Source organism: Lutra lutra, chromosome 3 (genome assembly GCF_902655055.1).
Source record: "Lutra lutra chromosome 3, mLutLut1.2, whole genome shotgun sequence".
Classification (NCBI taxonomy): domain Eukaryota; kingdom Metazoa; phylum Chordata; class Mammalia; order Carnivora; family Mustelidae; genus Lutra; species Lutra lutra.
This window is the reverse complement of record NC_062280.1, coordinates 28,726,354-28,746,033: the sequence shown is the minus strand read 5'-3', so window position 1 is coordinate 28,746,033 and position 19,680 is coordinate 28,726,354. Positions and strand designations below refer to the sequence as shown.

Here is a 19,680-nt window from a genome sequence, read left to right as displayed (position 1 = left end):
GTTAAGTGTCCAACTCTTGTTTTCAGCTCAGGTCATGACCTCAGGGTCCTGGGATCGAGCTCCGCTTCAGGCTCTCTACTCAGCGGGGAGCCTGTTTCTCTCTCTCCCTCTGCCTGCTGCTCCCCCTGCTTGTGCTCTCTCTTTGTGTCAAATAAATCAATCGAATCTTTTCTTTTAAAGATTCGATTGATTTATTTGACAGAGAGATCACAAGTAGGCAGAGAGGCAGGCAGAGAGAGAGGGGGAAGCAGGCTCCCTGCTGAGCAGAGAGCCCGATGCGGGGCTCGATCCCAAGATCCTGAGATCATGACCTGAGCCGAAGGCAGAGGCTTAACCCATTGAACCACCCAGGCGCCCCTAAATCAATAGAATCTTAAAAAGAAGAAGAAGAAGAAGAAGAGGAGGAGGAGGAGGAGGGGGAGGGGGAGGAGGAGGAGGAGGGGGAGGAGGGGGGAAAGAAAAAATAAAATAAAAGAAAAGAAAAGAAAAGAAAAGAAAAGAAAAGAAAAAGAAAAAGAAAAAAAGAAAAACAGTGCCGGTTCAGAGTTCAATGAGGAATGACGCCGAGACTCAGCGTCGGTGGGTGACAGGAGTGGGGAGACTGCAGCAAAACCAAAGACACATACTCTGTCCAAAGGGGCCATGCCTACAGAATTGTAGCCAGTTGTCCTGTGAGAATGTGTGCTCGCTGTCACCACGTCTTCTGATCTGTCAAGGATATTGGAAGATTTTGAGTTTTAGGCAACATATGCTTCTTGAATCGTAGGCCCCCAAAATTGAAGATATTGTGTAATTTAAACAAAATGTTCCTTTAGGCTAGCTTCCACTTGAGGGTTATCAGTCTGTATCCTCTGGATGAAAGGGGGTTAAGACTCTTTTCAGTTCCCGATTGTTTTTCCTTGTCTGTCCTGTGCCCCCGTCACTTTCCTCCCTCAGGGTCTTATTCTTCCCAGGTCCACTCCCATCCTCTATCCTGTGGCCTTCCTTTTCTGCCAAGAAAGATTCAAAAGCAATCTTTGGGCGGGGCACCTGGGTGGCTCAGTGGGTTAAGCCGCTGTCTTCAGCTCAGGTCATGATCTCAGGGTCCTGGGATCGAGTCCCGCATCGGGCTCTCTGCTCAGCAGGGAGCCTGCTTCTCTCTCTCTCTCTCTCTCTCTCTGCCTGCCTCTCTGTCTACTTGTGATCTCTCTCTGTCAAATAAACAAATAAAATCTTAAAAAAAAAAAAAAAAAAGCAATCTTTGGGGTTTCCAACTCCAAGATCTGAGACCTCAAGATCCAGAGAAAACAGGTGCAAGCTCTGGGGCCCAGCCATGAACCAGGATATGATATCCCCATGTGGGCTCAAACGTTTTAGCCAAAGCTTGGGAGCTGGATAGGGGTGTTGGCAACTGATTTCCTGGCTCCTCATGGATGGGGGAGGTTGGAGGGACTGGAGAGGTGGGGGCGCAGGAAGAAGAGTGAATGATAGGTCACGTGGAAGAGAGGGACGTCATGGTTTGTCCCTGTGCAATCCTTTTGCTCAACATGCTGCCACTGTCTCAAATTTCCCAATCACTACCTTGGGCTCATGTGGGGATGGCTGGGGTAGGATGTTGTGAGGGTTAATTTTATTGTCAACTTGGCAGGGTCATAGTGTGCCCGGATACTTGGTCAAATATTCAGGATGTGTTGGTGAGGGAGGGTATTTTTGGAGGAGATTAGCAGTGGAATCCACAGGCTGAGTAAAGCAGATTTCTCTCCCTGATGAGAGTGGGCCTCGTCCACCCAATTGAACAGAACAAAGGGCTGAGGAAGGGAAAGTTCACTCTCTCTGCCTGTCTTTGAACTGAAATATTGGGCTTCTCTTACCTTCAAGCTTAGTTTGGACTAGAACTTAGACCATAGACTCTCCTGGTTCTCAGGCCTTCAGACTCATACTGGAATTACACTACCATCAGCTCTCCAGCTTACAGATCTTGGGACTCCTCAGCCTCCATACTCATGTGAACCAATTCCTTAATAGCTATCTGTCTATCTGTCTATATTTTCTATTGGTTCTGTTTTTCTGGAGAATCCTAAGTCAGAGGTCTTCTTCACCACATCTTTTATGGAGTTTTACCTGGACTCAGTCAGTATAATTGACTAATGACTGATCTGTACCTGCACAACCTCTACCTTACAGAAGAGGCAGTACAGTGTAATGGTTAAGAGCAGAGCTTCCTTGTAGGGTATCAACAAGAGGGAAGCTACTGAGCTAGGGGTCCAGAAATCTGCATGGTGACCCCCTTGGATCTGGAGCTGTTGCAGAATAGCAAAGCCTGCCCATGCACAGTGAGTTCTCATGAAGCCCGAGTCACTCAAAATGGATCACAGAGTTAAAAGTAAATATAAAACTATAAAATATTTAGGAAAAAAAGTTGGAGAAAATCTTCAGGATCTAGGACTAGATAAAGGCTTGTTAGACTCAACACCAAAAACATGATCCATAAGGGAAAAAATTGATAAACCAGACCTCATCAAAATTACCATTTGTTCTGTGAATCCCCTTTCTTGGAATCCCCTTTTAAGAGGATGAAAAGACAAGCTAAGGACTCAGAGAAAATGTTTGCAAACCACATATCTGACAAAGGACCAGGATCTTTCTACAAAGAGAAAAATCTCTTACCACTTAACATTTATCCCAGAGAAACTAAGACTATGTTCACACAGAAATCTGTATATAAGTTGCAACTTTATTTGTAATAGTCAGAAACTAGAATTAGCCCAGAGGTCCTTCAACAGAAGAATGATTACACTAACTACTCTACAGGCTATGGATTGTAATGCCTCGATAAGAGAAACAAACTATAGAAATACACAATTATTTGGAGGAATCTCCCAGAAATTATGCTGAGTGAAAAAAGCCTATTTCAGAAGGTTACGTACCGTATTGTTCCATTTACAGAACATTTGTGCAATGACAAAATTTTGGAAGTGAAGGTCAGATTAGTGGCCCCCAGTGGGTATGGTGGAGGGTGGAGAGGGTGGAGAGTGATTATGGAAGGGTGACTTGAAGGATCCTTTTAGTGTTGGAGCTGTTCAAGTATCTTGACCTTGGTGGTGGATCCACAAGCCTACACACGTGATAAAATTGTATAGAACTTCATGCACACGCACACACACACACACACACACACACACACAAATGAGTACAAATGAAACAGGAAATCTGAAAAAGATGAGTGGATTATGTCAATGTCAATATCCTGGTTGTATTGAAAGCAGGGATTTAAATAGACACTTGACACCCACGTTCATAGCAACATTTTCCACAAAAGCCAAAAGGCAACAACAGCCCAAATATTTATCAAGAGATAAATAAACAATACGTGATCTATTCATACAATGGACTATTATTCAGCGTCAAATAGGAATGAGAGTCTGGGGGCTCCTGGGTGGCTCAGTCAGCTGAGCATCTGACCCTTGGTTTCAGCTCAGGTCATGACCTCAGGGTTGTGGGATGGAGCCCCAGTTTGGGTTCCGTGCTCAGCAGGAAGTCTGCTTGGGATTCTCTCTCTCCTTCTCTCTCTCTGCCCCTTCCCCACTCTCTCAGAAGTAAATAAAAATAAATCTTTCTAAAAAAAGGAATGTAAGTCTGATACAGATATAACATGGATGAGTCTTGAAAACTTTATGGTAAGTGAGATAAGCCAGACACCGAAGGACAAATATTGTATGCATACCCACTTCCATGAGTTTCTCAGAATAGACAAATTTATAGAAACAGAAAGTAGTAGGATCGTTTCCAGGATCTAGGGGAAGGGGGAAGGGGAACTGACTGTTCAGTGGGTCTAGAGTTTATTCTAGTACGATAATAGTGTTCCGGAAGTAGATGGTGGTGATAGTTGCACAACAGTGTGAACACCCTGAATGTCACTGAATTAATACACCCAAAGATGGTTAAATGGATAAATTTCACATACATTTTGCCACCCACCAAAAAGTGGAAAAAAATCCTGGCTATAACATTGTGTAACAGGTCTGCAAGATGTTACCACTGGGGGGAGTAGGCAATGTGTACCTGAAGTCTCTCTCAATTTTTTTCCTACAGTTAAGCATGAATCTGCAATTATTTCAGTATTTAAAATGGAGGGAAAGGATGGGTTTTATTGAATGAATATTATATTTCAATAACATTGATTTAAAAACGTGACCGGGACTCCTGGGTGGCTCAGTTGGTTGAGTGGCTGCTTTCGGCTCAGGTCATGATCCCAGGATTCTGGGATCGAGTCCTACATTGGGCTCCTTGCTTGGCAGGGAGCCTGCTTCTCCCTCTGCCTCTGCCTGCCTCTCTGTCTGCCTGTGGTCGCGCTCTCGATCTCTCTCTTAAAAAACAAATAAATAAATAAATAAATAAAATGGTCTGGGTTTGAATCTTACTTTTTAAAAAAAATTTTTTAAAGATTTTTATTTATTTATTTGTCAGAGAGACAAAGACTCTGGGATCATGACCTGAGCCGAAGGCAGTGGCTTAACCGACTGAGCCACCCAGGCGTCCCTTGGATCTTACTTTTACCAGCTCTGTGACTCAGGAATTTCCTAGGGCCTCAGTTTCCTCACCTAGAAAGTGGGGATAATAGAAGCATTTACCTCAAAGGGTGTTTGTGAAGCCCAAGAAATGCATCTAGCACTCCACAGCTGGTTGCTTTTGTAAATGGGTTTCCAAAATGTCATCGGCCACCGTCAGTCCTTTAGAATCCCAGACACATTTTCTGCTAGTGACATTGCTGCCTCTGGTGGTTGGGTGCCCACACTTGCCCACCCAAGCCTTGGGATTCAGCAGAGCTCAAACATGGGAAATTTGTGAGGATGGAATAATGGGGGACAATTCCACGCAATAGATCATAAAACAAAATGAGGAGACCATCAAACTGAACAAGAACAGGTTTTATCACAAATGCTGGTTTGGGGGGGGACAGCAGATTCAATCAAAGGTCAGGAGGCGTGGTATAGAGATTCAGGAGGCCATGTCTGCACCTTCCAAGGACGTCACCAACGTTGGGCTGAGAGTCTGTTGTCCAGCGCCTAAATGTAAGACTTTTCTTGTGGGGCTCCATCTATCTGTAGCATTGCTCTTAGTCTATCTGCTCACCTACGGCTTCTTGTGGGAGGAAAGAAAAACACACAAGCAGGCAGGCATGTGGGCATTTGCCTGCCCCACTTCCGGGCTCTGTCAGTCTCCGGAGGGTAGGCAGCACTTCATTTGGGTTCCCAGAGCCTCCACCATCCCATCCTGAACCTCTTGCAGTAGCTAAAACCTTCCAAGGTCTCTCCCTCTCACCTCTAGGACTCTGCACATGCTGCTTCCTCCTCAAACGTCCCCCACACCGTTTGCCTGGCAAATAGCATTTTGTCCTTCAGGATGCAGCTCCCGTGTGACCTCTTCCAGGAAGCCTTCTTTGATTTCGCCAGGTCCAAGCTCTGTGCTCCCTCATGAGGCACAGTGCCCTTCCCAAGCAGCTCAGCAGTGAGGCTGCTGTCAGGGGGCGTGCAGTAGGGAAGGGGCAGTTTCTGGGTATTCAGGGAAGGAGAAAGACAGTGAACAGTCAAGCCTACTTTGGAAATATGTAAAGCAGGATAATGCCTCGTCTCTGTTCCGGGCTTGGTCTCCAGAGAGCCACATCTGATCTGTTTATCAGGGTGAATGGGCACATGTACTCAAGGCAGAGTCCCTGGGTCTAAATCCTAGCTCTGCCACTAACCAGTTGCATGGTCTTGGCCTTAACATTTCCCTCATCTGTGAAATGGATACAATAATAGAACTGACCTCACAGGGGTGTTGTGAGAATCACATGAATTACCATGTGTAGAGGGATTAAAATAATAAGTGCCATCTAGCATTTGCTCTCATTATAGTTGTTCATTTCCCTCTGCCTCCTGGGGCTCCCACGCCAGGTCAAGTGCACACTTAACCCTCCACTGCTGTGTGTATACGTTTCCTTCTTAGCACTTGCCATGTTCTGCACTCATACATTCATTCATGGGACCCTTGACTGATGTCGCTTCTCTTCTAGGCTGGCTGTGTGCCATGCAGGTAGGGCCTGGACCTGATACTCTTCCACAGCAAGCCGCCGGATACAAGGGAGCTCAACAGAGGAAGGATCTCAGTGGGTCAGATGTCACTGCCCTCCTTCTTGCAGAACATCAGGCACTGGAGATGACTGTCTAGATCTCTGTAGAGTGTTCTGTGTGCACTGGGCCAAGCAGCTTTGGTTTCAGTTCTCCACACATGAAGTGAACTTGCGGGGCCAGTGCGGGGTGGGGAGGCCCTCTGTGACCCAGCCCTGCCTGCATCACGATGACTGAGCATTCTGGTACTCCAGCCTCTCCCGCCCTGTTATGCTCCAGCCTTCTTGGCCTGACAGCAACATGCTCAAGAGTCCTTGCTTGCTCTTCCTTCTGCCTAGAATGTTTTTCCCATCACAGCTCTCTGCAGATTGGACTCCTTGGCATTCGTTCAGATCCCAGCTCAACTGAGATGCTGGGAGGGTCCTCTCTGAAGTCAAGCCCCCAACCTTGAGTCACTGTTTACCCATGACTTGGCTTTATTTATTTTTTCCACAAATGTCCGAATTGCACATATGAAAGGACTTCTTGTGTTTACTCTCTCTTTCCCTGTGGAATCTGTAAGCATCATGAGGACAAGAACTTTGTCCTGTCACTGATGATTTCCCACTGCCCAGAATGACCCTGGCACGTGGAAGGGACCCACTATTTGATGAGCTGTCAGGTTGAATGGAGACACCTTACGCTTGAGAGCTGTCGCTGTCCAATATGGCAGCCACTGGCCACAAGTGGCCAAATTGAAATTGAAGTAAGACTCCAGTTCCCCAGTCATATGAACCATACCTCCAGCACTCAGTGGCCACATATGACTAGTGGCTACTATATTGGATGTGGCACGTACAGACCATTTTCATCACTTCAGGAAGATCTGTGGCCCGTAGTGATGGACCGTAATCACACATGGCACTTTCCTACTTTTACTCTTTACTCAGGTCATTTTCTCTGCCTGGAGTGCTTTAGCTGATCCTTAATAGAAATCCTACCCATGTAGAATTTGGGAACGTGAAACAGAAGCCTTAAGATCAATTCAACAATTACACCTCTCAGAACGTATCCTTCGGTAAATAATTATTGATCTGTGTGAAGATTTTGCTAGAGAAATGTTCAATGCAGTACTGTTTATAGTAGCCAAACTCCTGCCCTTACACCAAAACAAGGACAAAAAGCAGGCAGTGGGGAGAGATTGGTTAAATTATGGTAGAGCCATTTGGAGCACCGGGGTGGCTCAGTCAGTTAAACGATAGGCTGTTGATTTCGGCTCAGGTCATGATCTCAGGGTCCTGGGATGGAGTCCCACATTGGGCTCTGTACTCAGTGTGGAATCTGCTTGAGGATTCTCTCTCACCCTCTCCCTCTGCTCCTTCCCCCTTCGTGTTCTCTCTCTCTCTCAAAATGGATTTTAAAAACCTTTTAAAAAATTATGGTATAGTCATCAAAAACAGAAGACTGTATAATGTCATGGAACTCTTTCAAAATACACTGCTAAATGAAAGAAAGCCAGTTATAATGCAGGAAAAAGGTTACAAAACATGAAGAAATTGGGGCCAGAAGTTTCCAGCCTTATCTGTAAAGTTTGAAACTTTTAAAGAATATAATTAAGTATGTAATTATCAGTCAGTGAGCATGTATTACTGTATGATTTCATTTTTGTTAAAAAAAAAAAAAAGTCCCTTGGAGTTTTAAAGACCAGATTAAACATTCTATGTAGAAGTGCTTGACGTGGGGGCACCTGGGTGGCTCAGTCGTTAAGCGTCTGCCATCAGCTCAGGTCGTGATCCCAGAGTCCTAGGATTGAGTCCCATATGGGGCTCCCTGCTCAGTGGGAAACCTGCTTCTCCCTCTGCCTGCTGCTCCCCCTGCTTGTGCTTGTTCTCTCTCTCTCTCTGGCAAATAAATAAAATCTTTAAAGTCAGAAAGTCTTTATTTTATTTTTTTTTAAAGCAAAGTAATCTTTGCTTTGCTTATTTATTTAAAGACTTTATTTATTTATTTGACAGGGAGAGAGATCACAAGTAGGCAGAAAGAGAAGGGGAAATAGGCTCCCTGCTGAGCAGAGAGCCCCATGCGAGGCTCAATCCCAGGACCCTGGGATCATGACCTGAGCAGAAGGCAGAGGCTTAACCCACTGAGCCATCCAGGCACCCCTAAAGTCAAACTGTCTTTAGAAAAAGGAATTTTAAGAACGTGCTGAACACAAAGCTAATATAACATTGTATCGCAACTATACTTCAATAATAAAAAATGGTAATGTTAAGACAGTAAACAAACAACTACTTCACAGAGTAAATGCTAAAGGAACATGGGCCACTTTTATGCATCAGAAAAAAAGAGTAAAGAGCATATTTGCCAAATGTTAAGAGGAGCTGCCTCTAGGCTGAGAAACTGGGGTGAATTCACTTTCTTCTTTTGGTTTAGCACCCTTTTCTCAGTTTCCTCTAATGAACATGCATTCTTTTTGAAATAAGGGATGAGGACAAAAAAGATATTTAAGAAAAATTCTTTAAGGCTCAATTCAAGTCATAGTTCTCCATGAAGCCTTGTTGTCCCGAGACTGCAGTCATGGCTGCCTTCATCACAGGGCAGAGGTTGGGGGGTCGGGGAAGTGGGGGGTTCCCTCAGCTGGAAGAGGCAGGCCCATGAGTGGGTAAGTGGGGGGATGCGGCCTGCACGCCCGTTACCAGCTGTCCTGGAGAAGCTTGCCTGATACTTGCAGATGAGCCGTGGCCAGCCCTGGGCAGAAACAAGCCATTGGCCAGACTGGAGCCGATGATTCCCTGCCTATCCTTTTTTCTCAGGGAGCCAGTAACTGGGGACCCTGCAAGCAGCTTGGGGGTTCCTGTCAGTGGAAAAGGAGGTGGAGTGTGAGAGCTGGCGGCCCACATGTCTTGGGAGGCTTCAGAGGTGATGAGCGAGGCCCATGGTGGTCCGGATCCCCCAGCAGCCCCTGCTCTTTTTCTTGGTTGTGGGGGGTGGGGGCGGGAAGAAGGGTAATTTGGTTTATGCTTCGGGGCACCAAGAAGCCCTGCCCCTTTATCCCTACAAACCTAAGGACTAAGAGTGTGGCATCTAACGTTAGCATCCAACGTCCAGGTTTGACTCCCGCTAACTAACTAACTAACTAACTAACCTTCCCGCGCCTCTCTTTTCTTACCCGTAAAATGGGAGTATTGATTATAGCATCTTGGAAGAAGCGTGAAGTTCGCTGGATAAACTCTGTTCACAGTTCCTCTTTTTAGCCAAGACACAAGACTCTGGCCAGGGAAGGTTCCCGCGCCCACAGCGGAACTGCGGGGATGGGGGCCATTTATTGCCCCCCCCCCCAAAAAAAACCCGCAGCTCGAAAGGCGCGCCTCCGGGGTGAGTCCCTCCGGTTCCCCGCTGCGCCCCCGGCGATGGCCCGACTTCCTGCGGGTCTCCGCCCTCCGCGCCCCGCCTAGTGCAAGGGGTCCCGGGGGTCCAGCGAGCGGAAGGGGCTGGGCCGGTGGGAGGAGCGCAAGGCGGGGGTCGGGGGGTGGCGCTTCGCAAAGGGGCCGAAGTACTCCGCGGCGAAGGTGACCACGTCTGCGGGCTGGCGCAGCAGCAGGAAGAGCAGGAAGTCCGAGATGAGCGCCTGGGCCTCGGGGTGCTGCCGCAGGTAGCTGCTGTGGCTGAGACGGAGCTCCTCCTGGCGGGGACCGAGCCTGAGCGGGACCCGGGACCCCGCGCCCCGGCAGCACCCCTCCGCCGATCGCTTCGCTCCAAGGAGGGCCCCCCAACCGTCCCGGTGTGCCTCTCAAGCAGGCACAAAGAGGCATCGGTAATGGTGGAATTCATGCGCAGGGGGGAATGGGGACCCCAGGCTGGCTGCAGCCTCTCCTCACCTTCCGGTCCACGAACCTCGCGTAGAGCTCCATATCCTCCTCCCACACCAGGGGCTTCTTCTCAAATACGGGGCGAGGCTCAATCTCATCTGGGTGCGGAGGGAGGAAGGCGGCACTCTCTCACGCCAGAACCTTCCCCAGATACAGGGGCATGCCCAAGAATACTCAAATTGCAGTCCCAGGTGGAGCACCGGGTTCTGCTCAGATGGCCAGAGTTGCTGGAAGGGGGTCCTTGCAAAGTGATCCTCCCCTAATTGCCTTGGAGTCAGGGGCTGGAGGGCAAAACTTCCCCGTCTCCACTCAGTCCAGCCTCTGCACCCCGGAAGGTCCCTGTTTTCCCCACCTCTCCTTCGTGAAGTCTCCACCAGCCAGCGGCTTCACTCACCCTTCTCCCTCAAGATAGGCATCTGGGTGATCAGGCAGTACCCGGGGGAACCCACCTGGATTCTCTTTGCCAGGTGCCTGGAATACAACGCAGGTGTGAGAGTGGGAGTCTTCCTACACCAGCCCACCCCTCTGACAGCGGTTCTGGGGGCCTCCCTTTGCTGCTGCTTCCCCAACACCACTTATCTCTGAGTTCTAGGGTCATGTTCATTCCTAGGTCCCCAGATAATGGACCCGCTTTTCAAACTGGGTCTTGTCTGTGCGCTTGAAGATGTGTGCTGGTGTGCACTAAAACATTCACCACGGGCGCCTGGGTGGCTCAGTGGGTTAAAGCCTCTGCCTTGGGCTCAGGTATGATCTCAGGGTCCTGGGATCCAGCCCCGCATGGGGCTCTCTGCTCAGCAGGGAGCCTGCTTCCCCCTCTTTCTCTGCCTGCCTCTCTGCCTACTTGTGATCTCTCTCTCTGTCAAATAAATAAAATCTTAAAAGAAAAAACCTCACGAGCCTCCTGCTTCGTGACCCCCCAAATCGAAACAACATGCTAAGTTATAAAATAAGGAAAGCCAACGATATTCCGATTGTTTTCCCAATGTACTGATTCTATCAATACCTCTTTGGAAATTTCAAGAAACAAATTCTTCCCTCCCTCCCTCCCCAATTTTCTCATGATTTCGCTCCTGTGCTGGGCTAGTGACAACTTGGCAATGTGCCAGGATGTCCCCCTCTCCCCCCAACGCACATTGATTCTATCCAGTGTCGTTGTTCAGACCCTGGTGCTTTTTGGTATTATACCCAGCGGTGGCAGCTGCTTTAGCTACCATGCCTTAGGCCTTGTGAGGTTAGCATTGACTTTCTCAGCCATTCAGGGCTCCTTGGTGAGGTTTGGGCGAGACTGCATCAGGGAAAGCATACCTCTTGGGCACGGATTGGACATGGTACGGATCAGGAGTAAATGTGTGAATGATGTGGAAAAGAATGAATGATGTGGATAAAGCAGGGGGGTGCTCTTCCTGGTCGTGTCCCCAGAGACAGTAGTCTTCCTTGGCCCCAAGCCCGCCCCCAGGATCCAGCTCCCAGGCTTGTGCTCCACACTGCTCCCTAACCCCCACTGTCAGTAGCTCACCCATCCGACAGCAGATAGAACTGGCAGGAATTGGGGATGCCTTTCACTGAGTGGACGGTCTGCTCCACGATGAACACCTCTACCTGCTGGCGGTCCACCTGGATCTTCTGGAAGCCCAGGTCTTGCTGGCAGCAGCCAAAATAAGAGGGAGGGAGGTGAGGTGGATGCCCACCAGCATCTCCCCCAAATCTCACCCTGGCCCTCTTCTCCATCTTGCTGCCTCGTTCCTTGTTTATCAGTGACAACCCTTGGCTGTCCAGGCCCTCAGCCACCACAGGATTTGAATCGCACCCCCAAGTTAAGTGGGGGTCCCCTTGTAGAAGGCCAGTTCCATGCTGCACTCGCCCTACGCTCCCCTCATCATCTTGATGACCAAGTTCTCCTGGTTGGCAGATTCAGTTACGGGATGAGATCATCCAACAGGTGTGAGCCTGAGGAGGTGGGGTCAGGGAGCGTGGGGAGGCTCTTTGAGGGAGGGGTCCATGATGCTCTGAGGAGGGGGATAGATTGAGATCTGTGGCCCCTGCTGCTGCAGGCAGGCCGCCCTGTTGTCGTTACAATTTAAAACGCCGGGAGCAGCTGTGGACACGGGCGGAAAGGAGCTAATGCAGGACCTGTGTTTCAGAGAAGGTGGGGGAAGTGACATGGGCCTGTTTGTATCAAATACCCTGCCGTTTGTCATGTTTGTGATAGAAAAGACTGGAATGTCATTTACAAAGTTGGTCGAATCAGCCCCCAAAATGTGTGCTTAGAAGCATAGCTTTAAAATCGCACGTGGCAGAAAGTCCTAGGTATGTCGATCATGAAGTTTTAGCCACAAGAAAAGAACAAAAAAAAAAAGGAACCCTTCAGGTCTGAGACATAATAAAAATGCAGTTGGAAATGGTGCATTTCCTGATGTTAAAAAAATACGTCTTTTAAAAGCAGCCCTCCGCTATGTTTATTTTTCCTGGACTGACTTCTGGGCAAGAAGCATTGCTTCTCAACTGCTCCCCGCTTTGGTTCCTCTTTTTCATGCCACTTGCCCCCACGTGATCTTTGAACACATGAAGACTTGCTTTCTCCTGCCCTTGGAAGTCCCACCGGCAGGGCCCCAGCCCACCCGCTCTTCCTCCCCTGAAGCTGTCTTTTCCCCTGCTTCGGCGACCTCCGTGCCCCTCCTGGCTTTCGCCAAGGCCAAGTCCCCCACCCAGGGAGACCCCTCACGTAAGTGGAGTAGCAGAGTTCGCCCTCCATGTCCAAGGCCAGGAAACGGGCGTTGCTGGGCACCGTCTGCCGCCAGGCCATCACCCTCAGCAACACCAGGTTGGCAGCCTCGGAGATGAAGCCCGTGGTTGAGCTCCCTGGGATAAAAGTCACTTCGGTCTTGACTTCCTGTTCAGGAAAAGTCTGGGTCAGGGACTTCCATCTGGGAAGGGGTGGGGAGGACGGGAAAGCCAGGTATTGGGCTCATATAGGGTCCTTGCCGAGTCTCCATGCCCGCCTCCCATCCTAACACAATCTGACCCCTGCTCTTGGCTTCGAAGAGGATGTGGGGAACGGCCCCTACCTGTCTCTCGCCTTACCTCTCCCTCCTTGACACTTCTGGTCATGGTCAGCTGGTCATCCTGCTTCACCAAAGTCATCTTCCTCTCCATGGGGAGGACGCGGAACTAAGGGCCAGAGCAGGGAGGGGAGAAGCAGGAGCTGGCCTGGGTCCCAATTGAACATGAACAGCACCCCCACAGGTCGCCTTGCCCCATTCTCCTTTAGAAATGAGAAAACTGAGGGAAATTTGGGTAGAAAATCTTCGCTTTGTAGCGAAGTTCAAGACCAGAAGGCATATGATGGTGTAATAGAAAGTTAAAAAGCAAATGCCCTTCAGAACATGGGTTTTAAAAAAAAAATTTTTTTTTTAAGATTTTATTTATTTATTTGTCAGAGAGAGAGAGAGAGAGAGAGCGTGAGCGCGAGCACAGGCAGACAGAGTGGCAGGCAGAGGCAGAGGGAGAAGCAGGCTCCCCACAGAACAAGGAGCCCAATATGGGACTTGATCCCAGGACGCTGGGATCATGACCTGAGCCGAAGGCAGCTGCTTAACCAACTGAGCCACCCAGGCGTCCCAGAACATGGGTTTTAAAAGTGGGGAATGGTTTCTGTGGGAAAGTTCTTAGGCACGAGCGCTTTCCAGCGTGTAAAACTGGTCCTGTTCCAGAAGTTAATGAAGTGGTTGCAGCTGGGTGTGGGAGGCACAGAGCAGGAGAATTTGGAGGTGAGGGGGTGACGGGCCCTTGGAAAAGGCCAGGCTCTGGGAAAGGCTGGCCCGAATGGTCCTCACGGAGCTACTGGGCTCTCAGCCTGGGGAGCCCCTGGGTGGACTGGACCCAGGGTTCGTGTATTAGAAGGTTGTGAGACGCAACCTGTTGCCCCAGATGGATTGGTTTCCAAGTGTGATGAGGATTACAGGGTAACTTGGGGGGGGTGACATCCGGCTGAGTCCCCTCATTCTTCTCTCCCTCTCTCCCTCCCTCCCCGGGTCTCCATTCTTTCTCCCTGGTTTGGGGTCTAGACTTGGGGCTCCAGGAGGTACCTTGATGAACTCTTGACTATGTTGCTCCATGACATGCAGTTTCCATGAGAGGTAGCCTGGGGCAGGAGAGGAAGGCTGCCATCACTATGACCTCATCACAGGCGACAGGCTGGGAGACCGCAGGGCGGGAGGGTGGGGGCCCAGGCTGGAGGACGCAGGGGGACTGTGACTGCAGGGAAACTAAGAGGTGCTCTTGTTGTAAGTCTGCAGCTGTGATTAACATCCCTGTCACCCCCACCTCCTGCACACCCTCTTAGCTGCCTTCTGGTCTCAAGGTGAAGTCCAGGGTGGGTCCTGAGTGAAGGTCCTAGGAATGGGGGTGGAGGGGGGAGGGAGGGAGGAAGGACGGAGGTGAAGCCTCAGGCAGCAACAAGTCTACCCAGGAGGGAGTTTCCGCAGAGCATCTTGTCCATGAAGCCACGGCTAAAGGCGTGCACGAAGAGGCAGTGTGACATCACACCAAATTCGTCTTTGTTTTGCCGTCTCTGCACCTCAATGGTCAGCTCTCCCTGAGGCTCCCCCGTGTCCGAGACCATGGCCAGAGTCTCAGAGAACAGCAGCATCTGCAGCTCCTCCTGCTCTAGGGGTGGGGAGGTTCCCATGGGCACAGATAAAGCCCCAGCTCCTGGGTCTCAACTCTCAGACCGCCCCCCCACCTGCAGGGCCCCACCGTCTCCACCCACCCCTTCCTCATCTCCTGGGTCCCAGGCAGCTCCTGTCTTCCCTCCGTTAGCCTGTACAACAGACAGCAGGTGAAGACCCCACCACCACCCCGAGTCCCCATGTCCTTGGGGTCTTCTCTTGACAATTATCAACAAATAGGGGCACCTGGTGGCTCAGTGGGTTAAGCCTCTGCCTTTGGCTCAGGTCATGATCTCAGGATCCTGAGATGGAGCCCCATGTCGGGCTCTCTGCTCAGCGGGGAGTCTGCTTTTCCCTCTCCTTCTGTGTTCTCTCTCAAATAAATAAATAAATAAATCTTTTATTTTATTTATTTATTTTTTAAGATTTATTTATTTATTATTCTAGAGAGAGAGGGGGAGAAAGCCTGAGCCCAGGAGCTGGGTGGGGAGGGGCAGAGGGAGAGGGAGAGAGAGAATCTCAAGCAGACTCCCTGGCTGAGCAGGGAGCCTGACATGGGGCTCAGGACTCTGAGATCATAACCTGAGCTGAAAGCAAGAGTCAGAGGTTTAACTGACTGAACCACCCAGGTGCCCCAAATAAATAAATCTTTACAAACAATTATTGGGGCACCTGGGTGGCTCAGTCAGTTAAGCATCTGCCTTCAGCTCAGGTCATGATCCCAGGGTCCTGGGATGGAGCCCATGTCAGGCTCCCTGCTCAGTGGGGAGCCTGCTTCTCCCTCTCCCCACTGCTCATGCTCTCTCTCTCTCTCTAATAAATAAAAAAAATCTTAAAAAATACACACAAAAAAAATCAAAACAAAACAAAAAAAACCTTTCTGTGTTTAAAAAAAAAAAAAAATCAATAACCCTTGAACCCTTTCTGAGTCCCAGGGGAATCAAGGCTGAGAGAGACATTGCCAGGTCTGGGCCTTCTCTTTACCCTCCTCTCCACATCTGTGCCCCCACTGCCCCCACTGTCCAGGCTCACCGAGGGTGCTGAGGAAGTGGATGGCTTCAGCATTGGCCTTTGGGGCTGGCAGACTCTCTTCAGCTGAGGGCTGGTGGTCCTTGGCTTTGGGGATTAGGGAGGGAGGAGAGGCTGAGAAGGCAATCTTGGGGAGAGGGACAGGGGTGGGATACGAGTCCCCAAAGCAGAATCCCCAAGGCCACCTCAAGGAGGATGGTGGGGGAGAAGAGGAGAAGATGCCTGTTCAATTTCCAGTGCCAACAGCCCTCTTCCCACCTGTGGATTGAAGTTTAGAGGACATGCTGCCTTCTGCTACCCAGGCTGCGTCCAGCTGTCTCCATGGCAACCGGAAGCCAGCTACCGCCTCTTAAAGGGCCATCAACACATCTCACAAAACACCCAGACCTGGACACAATGGTAGGAACCGTGGGCTTTGGAACTCAGGCCATGCCTGAAGCATTGTCCTACAGAGGGAACATTTGACATGGCAGAGGGATGACATGGGTCATTAGAATCACCTTAGGGAGTGCCTGACTGGCTCAGTTGGAGGAGCATGGGACTCTTGCTCTTGGGATCATGAGTTCAATCCCCAAGTTGGGTGTAGAGATTACTAAAAAATAATAATAACAGTAAACTTAAAAAAAATGACCTTGGAAGCTGTGACCTTGAGTCAGACATGACCTCACACACGTAGAACCCACTTAGATGCCCCGTGAATAGTGCCCTATGTGAGAATGATGGTGATAACAATGACAGTCACAGCAAACCCTTAAGCTATGCTTACCATAGACCTGGCACTGTTCCTGGAGAGTTGGACACAGGTGATCTCATTCAATATTCAGACCAACCCTCTGAGAAGTTCCTTTTTTCCCCTGCACTTTATGGCTGAGAAACCTGAGGCACTGAGAAGTTAAATGTCTTCCCAAGGTCACAGGGCTGATAGAGTTGATCCTTGGGTGGCACGGGTTTGAGCTTCCTGGGTCCACTTATATGTGGATGTTTTTCAGTAAATATGGTACAGTAATGTAAATATGTTTTCTCTTCCTAATGTTTTCTTTTTCCTTCTTCTTCTTAAGGATTTTATTTATTTAGATGGGGGGTAGTGGCAGGAGGAGAGGGGGAGAGAGAGAATCTCAAGCAGACACAGAGCTCTATCCCACCACCCTGAGATCATGACCTGAGCTGAAATCAAGAGTGCGATGCTTAATCGACTGAACCACCCAGGCAGCCCTTTTCCTTGTGACTTCTTAATAACATTTTCTCTCACTTACTTTATTGGAAGAACACCATATATAATAACAGAATGTACAAAATGTGTCAATCAACATTTTATGTTATCTGTAAGACTTTGGGTCAATAGTAGACTATTAGTAGTTAAGTTTGGAGAGAGTCAAAGTTATATTTAGCTTTTCTTTCTTTTTAAAAAAGTTTTTCCTTTTTTTTAAGACACAAATTTCAGGTTTTTTTTTAAGTTTGTTTATTTATTTAAGTAATATCTACACCCAATGTGGGCCTCTAACTCATGACCCCGAGATCAAGTCACATGCTCCTCCCACTGAACCAGCCAGGTGCCCCATGCCCAGATTTTCAACCGTGTCCAAAAGGGCGGGGCAGTGTTGGTGGGCCCAGTCGCCATGTTGTTCAAGGGGCAACCGTAATTGGCAGAGCCATGACTCAAGCCAGTCTGGCTCCTAGAGAGAATTCAAAGAAAAATGAAGCAGCAAATAGACAATAGGTTGAATCCAAACAAGTGCTACAGAACGGGTAGTGATTGGTGACGAAGACGAAAACTGAGTTATGATAGGACTCAGACCCCAGGTTGTGGCCGATCTGGTCCCCACCTTGTAAGTGTCTGAGTCTGCATCGTAGTGGCTACAAAAAGGGGCTCAGCCTGAAAGAATCACACACACAAATCTTCTCCAAAACCTCCATCACCAAAGGAGTTGCCCACCCACCCCCGGCCCCCACCATAGTCCTCAGGAAGGTAATCTTCCAATGTCTTCTCATTAGGTAATTACCAACTTCGGGAAGATTTAGAATTATGTGTAAGCAAAGGAAACAGTTAACAAAACCAAAAGACAACTGACAGAATGGGAGAAGATATTTGCAAACGACATATCAGATAAAGGGCTAGTGTCCAAAATCTATAAAGAGCTTAGCAAACTCAACACCCAAAAAACAAATAATCCAATCAGGAAATGGGCAGAGGACATGAACAGACATTTCTGCAAAGAAGACATCCAGATGGCCAACAGACACATGAAAAAGTGCTCCATATCACTCGGCATCAGGGAAATACAAATCAAAACCACAATGAGATATCACCTCACACCAGTCAAAATGGCTAAAATTAACAAGTTAGGAAACGACAGATGCTGGTGAGGATGCGGAGAAAGGGGAACCCTCCTACACTGTTGGTGGGAATGCAAGCCGGTGCAACCACTCTGGAAAACAGCATGGAGGTTCCTCAAAAAGCTGAAAATAGAGCTACCTTATGACCCAGCAATTGCACTACTGGGTACTTACCCTAAAGATAAAAACGTAGTGATCCAAAGGGACACATGCACCCAAATGTTTATAGCAGCAAAGTCCACAATAGCCAAACTATGGAAAGAACCTAGATGTCCATCAACAGATGAATGGATAAAGAAGATGTGGTATATATATACAATGGAATACTATGCAGCCATCAAAAGAAATGAAATCTTGCCATTTGCGATGATGTGGATGTAACTAGAGGGTATTATGCTGAGCGAAATAAGTCAATCGGAGAAAGACAACTATCATATGATCTCCCTGATATGAGGAAGTGGAGATGCAATGTGGGGGGTTTGGGGTATAGGAAAAGAATAAATGAAACAAGGGGCGCCTGGGTGGCTCAGTGGGTTAAAGCCTCTGCCTTCGGCTCCGGTCATGATCTCAGGGTCCTGGGATCGAGCCCCACATCAGGCTCTCTGCTCAGCAGGGAGCCTGCTTCCCTCTCTCTCTCTCTGCCTGCCTCTCTGCCTACTTGTGATCTCTCTCTCTCTGTCAAATAAATAAAATCTTAAAAAAAAAAAGAATAAATGAAACAAGATGGGATCAGGAGGGAGACAAACCATAAGAGACTCTTAATGTCACAAAACAAACTAAGGGGGTCTGGGGGAGGTGGGTAGGGAGAGGGTGGTGGGGTTATGGACATTGGGGAGGGTATGTGCTATGGTGAATGCTGTGAAGTGTGTAAACCTGGCGATTCACAGACCTGTATCCCTGGAGCTAATAATAATTATGTACTTATAAAAAAAAATAGACTAAAAAGAGGGCGCCTGGGTGGCTCAGTGGTTAAAGCCTCTGCCTTCGGCTCAGGTCATGATCTCAGGGTCCTGGGATCGAGTCCCGCATTGGGCTCTCTGCTCAGCAGGGAGTCTGCCTCCTCCTCCTGTCTCTCTCTGCCTGCCTCTCTGCCTACTTGTAATCTGTCAAAAAATTAAAAAAAAATAAAAAAAATAGACTAAAAAGAAAGAATTATGTGTAGAATTACTTGAGACAATTGAACTAACAATGTTAATTTTTGTCTATGTCATATTGTGCCTATTTGGTATTTCAAGTCCTTTAAAATAATTTGGCATAGAAGGATGCTTAAAAGATAAGTCTTGAGGGGCACTTGGGTGGCTCAGTCAGTTAAGTGTTTGACTTCAGCTCAGGTCATGACCTTAGGGTCCCAGGATCGAGCCCCACATGGGGCTCCCTGCTCAGCGGGGAGCCTGCTTCTCCTTCTCTCTCTGTCCCTCCCCCTTTGCTCATACTCTTGCACACACTCTCTCTTTCATATGAATAAATAAAAAATCTTAAAAAAAAATTAAAAAAGAGAAGTCTTGAGATTCTAATTTACATCAGGCAGTTGAATGGCACCTGGCTGGGTCAGTCATAGAGAGTGGGACTCTTGAGCTTGGTGGTTGTGGGTTCGAGCCTCACATTGAGTATAGAGAGTACTTAAAAAAAACAAAAAAACTTTAAAAAATAAATAAATTGGGGGCACCTGGGTGGCTCAGTGGGTTAAGCCTCTGCCTTCAGCTCAGGTCATGA

General features: G+C 48.5%; 1 protein-coding gene across 3 annotated transcripts; it reads right to left on the bottom strand.

Moving 5' to 3' along the window:
* Positions 1 to 8,316: 8,316 nt before the first annotated feature.
* On the bottom strand, positions 8,317 to 16,193 carry CATIP (ciliogenesis associated TTC17 interacting protein). 3 transcript variants are annotated; one of them, XM_047721027.1, is made up of 10 exons: positions 15,892 to 16,193; positions 15,637 to 15,729; positions 14,402 to 14,602; positions 14,023 to 14,078; positions 13,019 to 13,105; positions 12,660 to 12,827; positions 11,454 to 11,578; positions 10,332 to 10,408; positions 9,947 to 10,035; positions 8,317 to 9,750 (listed from the first exon to the last, which is right to left on the bottom strand). In XM_047721027.1, the coding sequence occupies exons 1-10, from the start codon at positions 15,914 to 15,916 to the stop codon at positions 9,520 to 9,522; spliced, it is 1,152 nt and encodes a 383-aa protein (XP_047576983.1). In that variant the 5' UTR covers positions 15,917 to 16,193; the 3' UTR covers positions 8,317 to 9,519. The 3 variants fall into 3 exon arrangements, with proteins under 3 accessions (XP_047576983.1, XP_047576984.1, XP_047576985.1); XM_047721028.1 differs by having other exon boundaries at positions 14,402 to 14,597; XM_047721029.1 differs by lacking the exon at positions 14,402 to 14,602 and having other exon boundaries at positions 15,892 to 16,192.
* Between the last annotated feature and the right edge of the window lie 3,487 nt (positions 16,194 to 19,680).